General features: G+C 34.5%; 1 protein-coding gene and 1 pseudogene across 1 annotated transcript; both read right to left on the bottom strand.

The window, feature by feature from the left end:
* Nucleotides 1-1,882: 1,882 nt before the first annotated feature.
* On the bottom strand, nt 1,883-17,274 carry LOC113500200 (annotated as a pseudogene).
* Nucleotides 7,214-9,096, bottom strand: LOC113499919 (contactin-6-like). The gene is made up of 5 exons (XM_026880524.1): nt 8,955-9,096; nt 8,550-8,681; nt 7,995-8,155; nt 7,752-7,917; nt 7,214-7,515 (listed from the first exon to the last, which is right to left on the bottom strand). The coding sequence occupies exons 1-5, from the start codon at nt 9,016-9,018 to the stop codon at nt 7,223-7,225; spliced, it is 816 nt and encodes a 271-aa protein (XP_026736325.1). The 5' UTR covers nt 9,019-9,096; the 3' UTR covers nt 7,214-7,222.
* Nucleotides 17,275-18,027: the final 753 nt, after the last annotated feature.

Consider the following 18,027-nt stretch of genomic DNA (forward strand, 5'->3'; position numbering starts at 1 on the left):
TGACAAAAAGGGGAGTCCTTATCCCCACCCATACCCACTTCCTCGGGGGGAAAGCGGCTAGTGTCAGACCCTTACTGACTAACTCTGAAGCGTCATGCAATTTCTCACGCATTCGGCCGGTGTAGACAATCCATAGAAATTCATCATGCACTCTTCAACGCTACTTGAACTTTCTGAGTAAAGATTTTAGACTCACGGATGACAAATTAATTAATTAATATTTTCTGACGTATTGCGTTGTTGGAATACCAACTTACATATCAAATTGATGACAATTTGAATATTGTTTGGTCAATTGACAAATTGGACTTCGAACCGCTATTCACCATACACTTTGTTTTTATTCTATTTTATTATTGGAGTGATGAGGCTCCTTTTTCCGCACGTAGGCTTTAAGTCGGCCCATTGTGCGTCGGTCACGTGTCACTCCAAGTCTGCAGTTGGAGTGATTTAATGGTACTACTATAAGATTATATTTGATTTGTTAGAAATTAAAAGGGTGATCCCCGAATCTGGTCATTTGTTATCTGTCTATAGTTTTTTACAAGCACATTCAAATAGCCATGTGTTCAGTATCGTTCTATTCTAAGTTAGTCGACCTAAGTGTATAGATAAGTTGATTATAAGTTGTAATTGCATAAAAAATCGTAAAAAGGAAATTGAAATGTCAATCATGGTATATCTTTATATATATAATTCTTCTGTGAGCGTGTATGTCACTGAACTTCTCTCAAACGACTGGACCGATTTTGATGAAATTTTTGGTGTGTGTTCAAGGGGATCTGGGTATAGTTTAGATTCACAATTTTGTCCGCTGGACAATGTTTTTTTAATTAAATATTAATTTATTAGTAGTTGTGGATTCTGGAATGTTTTACATTGGATCCGACAGACGGTGTCAAAGTCAAATTCACAGTCAAAGTTGCAGTGTCAAATTTTAAATAATATTCGAATTTTAATTTTAGTCTGTCCGGACAGTTAGCGCTGCAATCAAATTAAAAAAAAGTTTTGTTATCATTGTGTTATTGTAGACCATGTGCTTTATCAAATATTAAATTAAAAGGTACTGAGTGTTTTGAGAAGAGTTTTGAAGTGTGCCTAAAAGCCCGCTGAGTTTAGCTCAGCTGACAATATATGTAAAAATAATAATTTTCTGTAGCAGAAGAATATGAATAGTTCATCAGAGTGATAGCATAAGAGCAAGTAATAATAATAGTACATGAGGCCAGAAGAAGTCACAGTAGCAGCTGAAATGACTATGTGAAGGTGGTTTCGATCTTGCAAAAATGAAGCGATCGGCATAAGCAACTAATTTATTCTGGTATTTTTGTCTGCAATGCTATTATCGACTCGAAGCGATACGAAGTTCGCAGGGAAAGCTAGTAGGTATATAAAATGAATCTCTGTTTGTTAGTTTCGCTAAAACTCGAAAACGGCTGAACCGATTGGCTCATTTTAGTAGCACTCCAGGGAAGGTTTATACGGTTCTAAAATATGGAAAAAAAATACATCATCTGTTAGGCGGTACGTAGTTCGCCGGGACAGCTAGTTTAAATATAAAATAATTTACATCGCCTATAGATGTGCCTCGGTTTATCGTCGCCTATAGATGTGTGTCATCAAAAACAAGTTCAGTTCAAATTAAATTTCTAAATTAAATAATTATTAACTGTCAATGACATTATTTCCTTAATGTCATATAGCAATCGAATATACCATGTTTATGTTTTAAGCAAACTATAACCCCGTTCCTACAACGATATATATAGACTGCTTGTGTATGGTAATTCCGCTCATCGTTTGCAACTGAGGAATAAGCACACTATGTCTGTGTGGGTTTAAAAGAGTTTAATAGCGTGAGTAGGTATGTGAAGTGAAGAAAAATAACAATATTCCATTATTCATTTATTTTCTTTCTTTTTTTATTCTGTTTTGAATATTAGAAATCTTTAAATCTAGTGAAGTGGTTTAAGAACAGTGTCGTATATATTTTTTTGTTCTTTAAATCTTGAAAGCGTCGAACGTGCATCAATCATTCTGCAAACTTCGTATGAGTACACCAAATAGTCTTTATTAAGTAGGAGTAACTATCTTTTTCTTCAGAATCAAAATCTTTTAAATCTAGTTGCTTAGAAGCCTCCAATGCCATGTCCCTTTAGATTAAACACTGACAGGAACTCGTCTACGCTACAGCAATATGAAAATTTATCTTCAGGAGTGAACCAAGGCTGGTCGTCTTCGTTGCAGATGTTCCTACATTTGATGTCCTTGTCTGTAGGTGACGGGTCATTCACATGGACGATAGCTAGAATGTTCTTCGCATTGAACTTCGGTACCTGGGTATTGGATTCAGATGAGAAACTTAAAAGATTTTGCAAGTTTGTTAACATGGTTTTCACCAATTAACTAAAATAAGACTTTATTAAAACAAATTTTGTATTATTTTATTTTAAATTCTTCCTTCATCAATATTATAACATAAAATTATACTACTGAAGAGTTTGTTTCTTTAAACGCGCTAGTATTAGGAAATATAAGTCTGATTTAAAACTTTAGTGTTAGCTGAAAGTATTGAATGAAGCTATTTAACATAAACCCTGGCGTTAAAATAGATAGGAGCAGAGCAGTAGTGCTACAAAAACTCCTAACTTATATCTTAACAACGCGGACAAAGTCGCGCGCAATATCTAGTCCTAAAATAGAATTTCGTGCGACTGGGAGACGAAATTTTGAATATTTCTTACCATCCATAAATACCGCGGTATGTATACTCCGCGTTTTTCTTCCAACGTGTGTGTACCCGACCATGCTTCAAATTTGCCGAAGTCTTGTATCTGAGTTCTCATCATATCATTTATACTTTCCCAAGTGGTCTGAAATATAAAAATTATAGAATAATAATATTGTGATCCAAAAGGCTCATTTTGAGTCTGGTCGACACCCACAACGTAAGAATTAAATCTTAAAGCCATAATAATAATACTATACCATTCTACTTGTACAGGGGTGCCATTGTAAAACTGTATTTAATGGTTTTATAAACGTGCTATCCCGCGCCGGACGTTCATTGAAGATTCGATCACTGACTAGCAATGTTCTACTGTAACAGCACGATGATGTCGAGTTCTCACATGTGACTCCATGGTCCAGCTTCTCATCAGCTAAGGCAGGGTACTGAAGCCAATTGTCTGATGTCTTCGGAGTATCGTAAGCCCCACTCAGAACTGTACGAGTGTAAAGTGGCACGTTTTTGTTATGATCGAAGCAGACATCGTATGTCCCCAAGAAATTCTTTACGTCATACCCTACTCGTATGATACGAGAAGCATTAGTTAGGCATTTAGTTTTTTCATTTATAATGTAAGGAGTGACAACATTCTTGCAATGCAGATCTGCTATTGTGTAATTTTTCCCATTAATTTCAAATATGTCTTGTTTCACACAAATTGCTTCTAATGTGCTTCTGTTAAATGTTTGAAATTCATTTAATGTTTTCGCTTGACTTGGGCAAGAAAGCCTAATGCTTTCACGTGGTTTCACTATGTAATGATTATTCGGAGTTTTCCAAGATGGCCACTCCATATCATTGTTAAGAATCAGTGGCATGTCTTCGCTATCTTTAACATTCTTGTTAATATAGCATTCTGTAATAAATCGTTTGAATACATGGTAAATACAAGAACACAGCGAATTTTATAACTTAAATGTTAAATAATACCAATACTAATTTGTTTGTCTTGAGGCAAAACAATGTTTTTTTTTTTTATGTAATACAGTTTTATGTCTCCACTTACCCGTAGATATGACATCGAAACTTCTTTGTATTGAACCATGACTATTAGAAACATTACAGGAATATCGACCCCATTTAAAATGGTCTTCAAATTGTTTTAAATCTTGGTCGCTTAACATTTTCCCGTTGACATACCATGCTACCTAAAATTTATGATGAGATTAAAGAAGATAATCAAGTTAAAATATTTAAAAAACGATAATATTACAATGTAAGTAATTAAATTTTACCATTTAGTTTCCTTTTAATTAATGTCTTGAAATCAAAAAAAAAATGTTCGTCTTGCAAAACAAACTTCTTACAAGATATAGAAGGAATAAGTTGGTCTACTACATCCACTGTGCACGTGATGAATGTTAATTGATATTAAAAGATAATTTTACTCACATTTGCCAATGGTTTTGCTTCAGTATCACAGTTTGAAAGTACATTTTTAACATCACCTCCCCATTCTATGACATCCAGATGTTCATACTTAAATCTTGGTGGACTATCAACATCGACTATGTATGTCTGTGTGTATGTATCCCCATACTTATCAGTGACCCGACATGAGTAATTACCACTTTTGTCGATGCTAGCATTCTTGATATTTACGAATGGTTCCGTTAATTTCAACTCAACACCCGCCTGTGAATATAAATTTGAATGAATTAAAGCAATAGCAATTTTTTAAATGTTCCGTGTTAGGAACAATTTTAAAATTGGTATTGTTTTTGGGAATTGGGTGCGTTTTGGGAATTGAGACATTCCGTGCAACCGCTCATTCAAAACTTACTTATGTTCTAGGTGGAAAGGAATCTCTGGAAAAAACTCAATAATTACAAATACAACTTACGATTAACCATCTAACTGACTTAGATTTGGAGTTATATCCCTCGCATTCAAGTTTTTTGTTTTCGCCTTCGTTTATATTAACTTTTTGTATGTATTCTGAAGCAAATTAAACAATTAGTCATGAATAGAATGGATTTCCAAGCTGCAGGTATGTATAGGTACGCTTTTCTTTAATCCTTTATAACATCCGATAGTCATTTAACTGATATATTATTATACTAAATTAAGCAAAAAAGAGTGGAGCGTTGTTTAGAAAATATATTTTCTAAATCTTACCATATATTTTTGCTTGGAATACGGTATCAACAGTACCAAGATAATTTTCTGCTTCACAAGTAAATGATTTACTGTCGGCTCGTATCGGACTATCAATTATTAGCGTTCCGTCTTCAACAGCATACTTACGAGTAGAATCTAAAAAAGTGAGTTGTTACTATAGAACATTTAAGAAAAAAATGGGCTCGATGATTTACACCTTTGTGTTGGAATCGCTCTTAAATAAATTGAAGTTTTTAAGGCAAATATTTAATTTTCATGATAAAGTTGTTTGCTATTTCATTTATGTGTGAGTATCTATTGTGATAGTTGTGTTACTTACTTGATGTAATAATAGTTCCGTCGACCTTCCAAGTTATGGTTGGCTTTGGATTACCAGTGGTATTACATGGAATCCTCAAGGCGAGATCGCCTTCAACACCGTTGTATACTGAGTTGCGTGAAGTTATTTTAGGTGGTGCTGCAAAAAAATATAAACGAAGCTGATTTTATATGCTTGCTCATGAATGACCTAAAAGTACGACTCATCACTACGATTGCATTCTCGTTTATTTATCTTTCACACGGTTTGACTTATATTTCATGATACAATATACGACAAAAATTTCACTTACATTCCACAATCAGGGTTGTGACGTGTTCATTGGTCCCTAGTTCATTCGTTGCTACACATTTATAATCGCCAGCATGTTTATCGGTTAGATTAAATATTTTCAACACATTGCCACCAGCAGGTTGTGATACTATTTCAACTTCTTTTGAATCTATGAGCGGTTCATACTTTATTGAGGGTTCCTTCATAACTTGCCAAGTTATATTTGGTGTTGGTACTCCTTTGACAATTCTGTAATCATTAACTTAGTTACATACATGCGTAACGCTTGTCTGTCGTGCTTTCAAACCAAAACTAGGATCCGATTTAAATGAAATTTGGCTCACAGATAGTCTACTAGTCGGAGAAAGAACAGGAAAAGGGTTGAGGGAGAGGGGTTGTATAGTTATATTAGTAGAAGAAAACTTTGTTTTAGCTGTTCATGGTTGTTGTTCAAATATTCATCAATAATGGTAATGTATTCACAAACACGAAGTTGCGGGCTCAGAAGTTCTTAATTAAAATTCAAAGTTTTTTCTAAAATGATTTTATCATACTTACTTGCACTCAATAGTGTCCGAGGTTCCTAAAATTACTTTTTTGGAATCAACTCCTGATACCACCGGAGCTTCTAAAATAACATAAATCCTTTAAAACGGTAAAATATTCACATATGCTCAAGTAATGTCTTACACAAGGATAAAGATTTTCAACCCTCATAACAATAAAAAAAACATTTATTTTATTTTAATTTGGTGAATTGGTTTACTTACGGAGGATCATTGTTTTAAACGTTGCGCTCGTTGCGCCCGCTTCATTCTTAGCTTCACAAGTATAAGAACCAGTGTCTTCAACTTCAAGGTCTTTAATTATAAGCGCTCCTGTTTGTATTGAATACTTCGCATCTGGAAACATCGTTTTGTTGTTGATTATTAATTGCATATCTTGTACATAATTTCAACTACAGCTAGGTAAACTAGCCTGTATTCAATAAACAAGCTTTTATTTGGATTAGTCTTCTTATGATTTATGTGTATTTTGTTTTTTTTTTATCTTACTTGGAGTTATAGTTGCACCATTTCTCTTCCAAATGATTGCCGGCTTTGGAATACCGTTGGTATCACATGGCATTTTCAAAAGATCAGCTCCTTCGTTACTTTTGTAATCAGATGTGTGTACTGTAATTATTTTGGGCGGATCTGTTGATCAAATAAATGAATTAAAAATACTAAAAACGAATTCATAAATGTTCAGTATTGAAAAGTCTACAAGCACAATAAGTTTTAAATTTTCAGTACATAAGCGTGTGATAAAACATTGTTTCACCTTGAACAATAAGTGTGGTGACGTGTGAATTGCTGCCGATGTCGTTGACTGCTACGCACTTATAGTTTCCTGCGTGTTTTTCTTCTACACTCGGAATATGAAACTCTACAGTAGCGCCAGGTAAATTTACAAAGTCTTTAGCAGTTTCTCCTTTAAATTCCCAAGATATTTTTGGTTTTGGTGATCCTTTGACCCTGAAAATTTAATTCATTTATGGAAAGTGCTTCGAGTGCCCTGTCTTCTACAATTGTATTAAAACTTACTTGCAACTAATTACAGCAGCAGAACCTTTTATAGCTTTCGTAGTAATTTCACCCGAAGCTACAGGAGCCACTGAAGTAAGAAAATCATAGATTTAGTATAATCTAGTACAATTTTGTATTATAATGTACCGGATCTTAATAACACTCACCAAGACCGTCTGCTTTTACTCTAGTGCTGAAAATCTTCTGAACATCTCTGTGGTTCTGTAGAGTTGCTTTGCAAGTATACTTTCCGACCAAATTCAAATTCATTTTCATTATTTTTAGTTGTTTGCCGCCTCTAGAGATTTGGTATAGCTCTGATGAGGAGATTTCTCTGTCTATTCGAGTGATTTCATCTGCGTAGTACCATCGAATATTCATCAGGTGTTTTGATGTAATATCACATGTAATGATTCCTTCAGAATCGTAGAGCACTCCAGTTGTACCTGAATAATGTGGTAAAATCTTAAATTAAATCATTTCAATCATGGAAACAAGACGCTTTAAGTGCAATGTAGTACCGCCACGATTTGCAATTTTTTTGCATTAAAGGTCAATTAAGCAACAGCATTTTTTTTAATCATTTCTCATTTCTAATCATTGTTTTTTAGTGCGGCATAGGGCTTGGCATCTTCTGTAGTTTTCCGTTTTTACTTGCTAAAAATATATTTTTAAAGTTTACCTTCGGGTACTGATTTAACATCAAAGGCATCTTTTACGTCGACATCAATTACTTTTTCATCACTACCAATATTATTTACGGCATAGCATTTATATTTGTCAGCTTTCGTTATGTTTGAAATTGTTATGTAACTAATGTAGTCGTAGGGTGCTATCAGGGTCGAACTCTAAAATGAAAAAAATATATGCAACTCTGCTACGATTAGAAATATTTTAATTTAAAAAATACTGCTGTTCTATTCACCTCAGATTTAGCTACTGTTCCCTTAGCATTCATCCAACTGATTTTAGGTTCTGGGTAGCTGGACACTTTGCACGACAGTTTGACCATCCCATCGTAATCTACTTCTGTTCTCTGACCTTCTTCTATATTAACAACAGGCCTTATTTTGTGTATCTCTGGAACTAATTAGAATTTAAGCTATACAATAAATATGCCTATTCGATCAAAATTTTCTTAAATCATAATGTGGGATATAAAAAATGTTTAGATTTCAAATGTATCGTGTACACTATAGTATCTTCATATTTATACTAGCTGACCCAGCAAACGTTGTATCGCCGATTTTTTTTTCTAGTTGTATGTATTTTTAATGCCACATTATAAAAAAAATAAAAACAAACAATTTCGTCCAAAAAAATAATAATTGTGTGAGCAACCCTTATGTTGTTCTATTCTCAGACCTACTGAATACGCATATAAAATTTGGTAAATATTAGTTAAGCCGTTTCGGAGGAGTACGGTAACTAACATCGTGACACGGGAATTTTATATATTAGAAGAAAGATTAAATCTCACCATCAATTTGTACTTGGAATTCGGCACTATGAGTACCCAAATAATTTTGGGCTTCACAGACGTATATTTTACTGTCGTTTTGTTTTGGGAAATAAATAACTAGTTCTCCGTTTTTAATGGTGTACTTAGAACCTGAAACAATTAATTATTAGTGTGTGCTATGTTACATTCAAAAAAGGTAATTTTCTCCTACCGCTGTGTTGAGCGAGAAGGAGTGTCAGACTTTTACTGACTAAAACTGACCCATGCTCTTTATCTTTGACCCAGGGCTGCGATATGTATTTAGGACAATCTCGCTGTCAATCAAAGATTCTTTAATGTTCTTGAATGTTTACTTTCATATTAACACTTGGCTTACTGTCCTTGGTTCATTCACGAGATTTTGCTGAAATAGCTGTTACTTACTTGGTGTAATGGTAGCTCCGTCAACTTTCCAAGTAATAGTAGGCTTAAGATCACCAGTGGTCATACAAAAGATCCTTAAAGAAAAATCGCCTTCAACACCTTTGTATAGTGGAATAATTTTAAATGGTGCTGCAAAAAAATGTTTTTTTTTTATTTGTGAAAGTTAGGTTTTTATTAAATGTTATATTGTATAAAGTTTTATTTCTAGGTAGTTTCATTTTTTTAATATCAATACTAGGCTTTTGTCCAACTTCGATTTTTCATATTCATTCAAATGAAACCACTTTTACGGATTTTATCGCGGTTCAATTTTAGATTTTAGTTCCCGATGTTTCGTTTCTCTTATTCATTTCATCTTACCCAAACTGAAGCCCACCCTGGTGAGAAGTGAGTAACCATCTGCTAACTTAACATCTACAATGTGTTCTCTTCCGGCACTTTCAATCCCACCAAGTCCATGCTGAATATCAATAGCCTCCTTACTTTTTATCAATAGTTTTCAAGTTCATCATTCACTCTGTATGATTCATGTCTATTCTCGTATAGAGCGTATGCTAATAGTCCATAGTAGCCGACCCACCACATATTAGACAAAATTAAAGTCTTAACATTTTCACCACTTGTCCTATTTGTGCATCCCATAATAGGAGCCGGGTCATGAGTGAAGTGAACTTCTCACGGTACGCAAACAATTATAATAATATACTTACATTCCACTTTGACTGTAGTGACGTGTTCAGTAGTTCCTAGTTCATTCGTTGCCACACATTTATAACGGCCAGCGTGTTTATCTGTTATATTAAATATTTTTAAGACACTGACGCCTGCAAGTTGTGGAATTATTTTAACTTCTTTTGAGTCTACCAGCGGTTCGTAGTTTCTTGCGGGTTCTCTCATGATCTGCCAAGTTATATTTGGCGTCGATATTCCCTTAACAACTCTGAAATATTAATATGATTGTGAATAATTAACCTTCATAAGTATAAAATTCTGTGCGATAAAATTTTAAATACCATATAGATTTTTCTTAAAATAATTGATTACAATTATGTGCCTACTTACTTGCACTCAATAGTATCCGAAGTTCTTAATCTTACGTTTTTTTCAGCGACTCCCGATACCAATGGAGCTTCTGAAATAAAATCATTCAGAAAATGGTTATTCAGATAAAGAAAAAAAATAAGGAGAATAGAAAAAAAATCTAGGAGACTGAGGATTAATATTTAAATCGCGCTCCTTTTTCTTTTATAAGGAACACTTATTAAATAACGATTGGTTTACTTACGAAGGACCATTGTTTTAAACGTTGCTCTAGTTGCGCCCACTTCGTTTATAGCTTCACAAGAATAAGAACCAGAGTCTTCAACTTTAATATCTTTAATAATGAGCGCCCCTGCTTCTATTGAATACTTCGCATCTGGAAACATCGAAATGTTGGAGATTATTTGTTGCAGATATATCCAAGTAAATTACATAAAGTAGACTGTATTCCTTTAAATCTGTGATAGTGGAGTCATATCATATAAAGATTTGACTAAGTAGGGATAGAGATTGCTGTATATAAGATGTTGTGTGTAAATGGGGTACAGAGTATCTTGTCTTGAATAAGAGACTTTTATTTTGAGTATCGCTTATTTAAATCAATTGATAGCTATATAGGTTCCTTATCTTACTTGGAGTAATAGTTGCACCATTTTTCTTCCAAGTGATAGCCGGCTTAGGAATGCCAGTGGCGTCACATGGCATTTTCAAAAGATCAGCTCCTTCGTTACTTTTGTAAACAGCTGTGCGTACTGTAGTTATTTTAGGTTTATCTATGAACAACCAAATTATTGTGAATATACTAAACTGCATCTGAAGGATTATGAAGCAAAACATATTTTCAATTACTACGAACGACTGCTGCAATATGAATATTGTTTTACCTTGAACAATAAGTGTGGTGACGTGTGAGTTACTACTGATGTCGTTGACTGCTACGCACTTATAGTTTCCTGCATGTTTCTCTTCTACTCTCGGAATACGATACTCACTACTAACACCATTCAACTTCACAAAGCTTTTTGTGGTTGCTCCCTTAAATTCCCAAGAAATTTTCGGTTTCGGAAATCCTTTGACGCTAAAAAATTACAAAGATTTATTAAAAACAAGTAAATAATCTTTATTGTTATAAACAATTCGAAACTTACCTGCAGTTGATAACAGCAGCAGAACCTTTTATAGCCTTCTTATTATTTTCTCCCGAAGCTACAGGAGCCACTAAAGTGAGTAAATCATTGAATTTTTTTTAACAATTTTATGTTTTAGTATAAACGAGTAATAAACGGGTTTGTTATTCATGTCAGAGCAGATCTTAATAATACTCACCAACACCGTTTGCTGTTACTCTAGTGCTGAAAGTCTTATGAACATCTCCGTGGTTCTGTAAAGTTGCTTTGCAAGTATATTTTCCGACCAAATTTAAATTCATTTTCATTATTTTTAGTTGTTTGCCGTCTGTAGAGATCTGGTATACATCTGATGAGGACATTTCTCTGTCTATCCGAGTGATTTCATCTGCGTAGTACCATCGGATATTCATCAGGTGTTTTGATGTAATATCACATTTAATGATGCCTCCAGAACCGTAGAATATTCCAGTTGTACCTAAACATTGACATACCATTACTAGGTCATTAATTTCATGGGGTAATATCTTATAACAGAGCGTTTCGATTACTTATACATATTATTATATCGTCAAGTCTTAAAAAAAACAGTGCTTTCAAGTATTAAAATAATTAGAAAAGAAAGCTACCTTTAGGGACCGATTTCACAATAAAGGCATCTTTAACGGCGACATATATTACTTTATCATCTCTTCCAATATTGTTCACGCTATAGCACTTATAGTTGTCACTTTTCGTGACGTTGAAACGTGTTAGGTAACTGATGTAATTAGGTACTTGCAGGATTGAAATCTAAAATAGCAAACAATAATATTAAAATATAAATAAAATTATTATTTGTTTTGGACCCCCTTAGGGACAGTAATCATTATCATCATGGGCCTAGGCTTTTCCCAACTATGTTGGGGTTGGCTTCCAGTCTAACCCTATTCAGATAAGTACCAGTGTTTTACAAGGAGCGACTGCCTATCTGACCTCCACAACCCAGCTACCTGGGCAACACGATACCCTTTGGTTGGACTGGTTGTCAGACTTTTCAAGCCGTCAGCGATAATTATATGAGAAAGAAATAAGTATTTACTGCTAGCGATGGTGGAAATCGAAATTTGATTGATGACGAATTAATTAGACGGTTCAAAGTATAAAAAATATTTTTCAAGAGAGCAGAGGAAGAAAAAGGCTCCCATATACATATTAAAAATGTAAGATAGTTGTTTACTTAAACCAGAAAATCGTAATTTTGTTTTATTACTTTTATTTTTTGATTCATTTCATACCCGTGGAAATGTAAGGCTGACCCTACATTTGGCGTGCGAGTAGTGCGGCCGCCGCGCGCGCGCTGCATGGTGTTGCCGCCGTGTTACGTGCATGCAACGTGCGCGAAACAAACAGTTTTTAGTAATAAAGCTAACAGTAGTGTTTCCTCCGCTGAGTTCAGTTTATTAGTGACTGTAGAACAGTAACGCAACGACGTATGCTAACACGACACTGGCCAAATTGTTAAGGGGGCTAAACGCCAATGCTAGCGCCGCGCGCACGCCTTGCACACGTCACACGGCGTTAACACCCGAAGCTCGCGCACGCCGCGTCCGTGCAGCTCACACGCCCGAGGATCGCGCAAGCCATATGTGGGATCTGCCTAAATAAACAAATGCATCATGTTTAACGTACCACTGAAGAATTTATTGTCCCCTCAGTTGTCATCCAACCGATTTTCGGTTCTGGGTAGCCGGACACTTTACACGTCAATTTGACAGTACCGTCAAATTCTACTTCTATCTTTTGACCTTCTACTATATTAACAACAGGTTTGACTGAAAATTTATAAAATATAAATGAATCATTAAAGAACTGGATGAAAGCTTGGAATAATACATTAATTTACGTATTTAAGTCTCGATTAAAAAAAAACTTACCTTTTTTCGGGTTTTGTGGCGTGACAGGATTTTTTGTCATACTCTTTACAATATTGCCTGAAGATTTTAGGCTCCCCTCCACCTAATACCGTTCAAAAACGTATTTAATAAATTCAGATAGGGTTTATTGATACATAGTTTTACAATTTGCCAGGATGTTGGCTTTGTAACTGTTTGATGAGACTATGGGCAGAACTTCTATTAGTAAAAGATAACAAGCGTAACGGTAAAACGTAAGTAAGGTTCGCTAAAGACCCCTGTATTAACTGGGTTCAGTCTTGATGCATTGTCAATAATTCTCTCAAGCAATCTTTTACTATTTGTCATATTTACTTACCACGATTTGAAATTTTTCCGAAGGCGCTTTTATCTGCTTCGATACGTAGAAACCTTTAGAAGTTTTGGTCAGAGGCAGAGTAAGGATTGTTTTGTTATCCATTCCCAAAATATGAGCCGATGTCACATGTACTAAATGTTTTGGATAAATATTAGATACTGAGAGGTAGACTTTGGCATCTGAAAAATAATGTAAATTCTTCACAAAAGTCATAAAAGTTAATGCTAAAAGTGCATTTTATTAAAGAACTGAGAAAGAAGGAATAGGTGAGTTTTGTTCTGCATTCAACTAAACAGACAAAAATAAATAAAAAGAAGCAAGCATAAACTTACTGGCAATTGGTTGTTGTGAAGTCTCGGCTAGTGACATTGGCACTAATTTGGAGAAGCCATGGTTAAAGACCAAGCTGGTTTTGCCGACAATTTTAACTGAGGTAGAGGCTGCACCTCTTACGGTTGCAATAAAATCACTGGCGCTAGACACCTTAGCTACTTTGACGACCTGAAAAATTTAGAAAAAGGAGATTTTATTCTTCATTTTAAACAAGTGTTTAGTCTTAAAATTTGTTTCTTTTAGGTTTAAGTAACCTGCAATTTTTTTACTGCTTCTCTTAGGTTTAAATGTCTGTAAAAATCCGCAAAACTGCCGGTACCACAAATAGGCTACGGGGAAAAAAATGTCCACTGTCTATCCGTCTATCTGTCTGTATGTCTATCTATTTGTCCGTTCCTATATGGCGGGACCTCATGAATAAAAACCTCAAAAAAATAAACGAAATTTTTACAGATGATGATTTTTATTGCTACTATAAAACAAAAATATAACTCGAAGTTAAGCAAAAACCACGTCCTAAAAATACTTACAATAACATTTTCACTCCTAAAGATATCTTGTTGAATTGCTGGTGGGCCCGTTATACTGAGAGATACATCATAGCCAGATACATACACAACTGCGTATTTCGTATGGTCGTCTATTGTGAACTAGAAGAGTAATCTGATTGATTAATAAAGATATTAAAAATGTATATGTGAAGGTTATTCCAATGCTTAAATGAGCTCATCATATAAGACAGCCGTGATGAAGAGAGAGCTAAAAGCTAAGCTAGATTTAAGGTATAATTATTTTCAGCTGGTACTGGGTATTCTTATGAAAAAATTGGAGGATCCAAAAGAAATTAAAATTAGGACTAGAATTGTAATGCTGATTTTCAATTTTTTTATACTTATGACATTTCTACTTACAGGGATATTAGTATAAACTTCAGATGGGACTCCCGTTGTAACCATGACAGTCCTGATACCCGTTATTCTTTCTTCAATTGTTTTGATCACCTAAAATATTACCGTATATGTATTTCATATAACTTTTATAAGGAAAAGAATTATACGTAACCAATAAATAGTAACGGAATATATTTACCGGATCGAGCGATTGCCTTCCAACGTAAAACGCAAATCCAGAACAAGCCGCCGCTATTTCATTGTAGACTGTAAATCCAGGTTCGTGTTGTGTTTCACAGAAACCAAGTAAAATAAAATTAATCTGAAAAACAATATTAGATCTTTTATTACTAAAACCAGCAACGGTTTACTCATGCGTATTTATTGGGATTGCCCGACTAGTTGCGGACCCAACCGGAGTCCTTAAACATGATCTAGCGCGGCGGGGTCGCGAGTCGCCGCATCAGCTTATGATTAGGACTCCGTATACACCCGTGCCGTGCAACACCGTGTGTGCAAGCACGGGTGCACTGTTCCTTGCTAGCTCTATGAGATAGTAATCCGACACGACTGGAGAGAGATCAGGCGTAGCGATCAGGCGCATATTTACACAATTATTAGAGATGCGCCGAATAACTATTCGGTATTCGGCATATTCGGCAATTTTTTCACTATTCGTATTCGGCCGAATTATTCGGTTTGGTGCCGAATATATTCGGTTCTTTTTTTCTCCGCCACATTACCCGATGTAGAACTAAAAGATATTACTTATTCTGATATAAGTCTACGAAATACAATGAAAAAAATGTTGATTTTTGGTTAAAAATAAACACTGAGTTAAAGTTTATTTGCTTTTATTTTATAGATAATAAAATAAAAGCATATTAGATACTGAGAGGTAGACTTTGGCATCTGAAAATTCTTCACAAAAGTCATAAAAGTTAATGCTAAAAGTGCATTTTATTAAAGAACTGAGAAAGAAGGAATAGGTGAGTTAAAGTTTATTTGCTTTTATTTTAAAGATAATAAAATAAAAGCAAATAAACTTTAACTCAGTGTTTATTTTTAACCAAAAATCAACATTTTAATTTCTTAAACAACAACATTTTACTTACAACTTTCTAGTCAATATTTATTTTAATTTTAAAAACGCTTTAATCATAAATTATACTTTTAGACCTCCAAACAAAATATTTCAATCATAGAACAAGACAATAATCCCTACTAATTCCCTACTAATATTATAAATGCGAAAGTAACTCTGTCTGTCTGCCTGTTACGCTTTCACGTCTAAACCACTGAACTGATTTTAATGAAATTTGGTACAGAGATAGAGTTGACATTGAGAAAGAATATAGGATAGTTTTTATCCCGGACTTTTGAAGAGTTCTTTTGGAAACGCCATATAACCGACCTCGACGCGGGCGAAAAGCTAGTAATATTTATTTCTGAAACTAAACAGTTAAAACTTGAAAAATAACATTTTTTAAAATGTTTAATCTTGCGGGCGGCAAGTAAGGACATGTAGAAACAGGTTTACGCGGCGAGGCAATAAAATTTGGAACCGAATAGTTCGGCCGAATATTCGGTTCGGTAAACTTAAAACCGAATAGTATTCGGCATTCGGTTATTCGGTGAAACCACTATTCGGCGCATCTCTAATAATTATAATCCTTCCGAAATGCAAGAACTATAATAATATTATTTATTTCTAAAACGCACATAACGATTGATTGATTGACCGTTGTTTTGAAAATCCTACGATTTTACTTCTAGACTATCCCAACTATTATTCATGCTTCACAAGTATGCTACATTTTCATTTAAATGGTAGTATTGAAACTTAACGTCCTACGTGTACTAACGTATTGACCTACTGGTATCATTTTAATTATCCTGGAAGTTTGAATATTCAGCTATCTATGTAGTCATATCTGAATATACTTCCTTTACTGTCCTTTCAATATTTATTCTTTCAACTATTTTTGGGATATTTTGCTGAGTTACATTTATCACTCACCTCAATTTGTTTCCTTTTGCACATTTGAATAATTTGCTCAGCTAATTGATAATCATTTGCCGAGGCATCGGTGAATACGTAAATATGAGATTTGGGAAGACTCTTTTCTAAAGCTAACAGTGTTCCATTCATGGATGCTTCTGGACAATCGTTAATTTTAACGTCGTGTGCTTTTAACGCATTTATTGCTAGTAGGAATTTGTTGCGATCTTTGGTGATGGCCTTTATTTTGGAATCTATAATCAAAAGAGATAGTGTCGTAAGTAGAATTTATCATTTGTCTATAATAACTTAATTGTATTTTAAAATCAAAATTCTTCCCAAGATGAGATGTTATTTTTTGGTCATATGTGTAAGCCTCTTTTGTACATAAAATTTAATCAGCTGGGATAGCAGATTGACTACAACTCAATTGAAGTCTGAAATTCAAAGCCAATTGATTTGGGGATGAAATGTAAAGCATTTCCTCAATAATATTATAAATGTAGGTATGACTTACGTGGGTCGTTAATTGACACGAGCACCATATTTTCAATATCAGGATTCGCTTGAAACGCTATGTCGATAATTCTATGAGCACTGCTTTTAACTTTGTCGAGTTTATCAGACATTGTGCCTGTATCGTCAATGGCGATGGTTAAACTGCCGGTGCCCATGCTTGACACCTTGAAGATATTCACCAATGACCATACTATCCAAAAGGAATATTTTCGGTTCCTCATTTTAATATATTGTATACGAAAATGTATTTCACTTTGCAAGGTAAAACTCTGAATCCTCAAAATTCTCCTGAATGACTGAACAATGTAAATTTTTACCTCTAATTTATATACATTTTTGGTTATCCGTTTTTAGGTTATGATTCATTTCTATCACCTTGCAGTATTTTCCTTTTATTTTAATCGGAGATCCATATGAAATGGAGCAGGATGTTCAAAGTCAGTGCGTTTAAATAAAACTACTTTTAAGGATTTTACCGCGGTTTAATTTCAATGTCTAAAATTCGCGTAAACCTAAGGAACCAAATTGCGTTTAAATCTATACTAATATATGAAGCTGAAGAGTTTGTTTATTTGTTTGAACGCGCTAATCTCAGGAACTACTGGTCCAAATTGAAAAATTATTTTTGTGTTGAATAGACCATTCATCGAGGAAGGCTTTAGGCTGTAAACCATCACGCTGCGACTAATAGGAGCGAAGATACAATGGAAAATGTGAAAAAAACAGGGCAGGTATAAATCATAACTTATATCTTCTACCCACGAGGAAGAAGTCGCGGGCAACAGCTAGTTAGATATAAAATATTTATGGATAGCAGTGTCAGACTCTTCCTGACTAAACGTGCACCGCCGTGCAACGTTTCCCGCGCCGGTGCATGGCAAAGGCTGTGAAAATCCGCGCTCTGTCTT

This window comes from Trichoplusia ni, chromosome 13 (assembly GCF_003590095.1).
Source record: "Trichoplusia ni isolate ovarian cell line Hi5 chromosome 13, tn1, whole genome shotgun sequence".
NCBI lineage: Eukaryota > Metazoa > Arthropoda > Insecta > Lepidoptera > Noctuidae > Trichoplusia > Trichoplusia ni.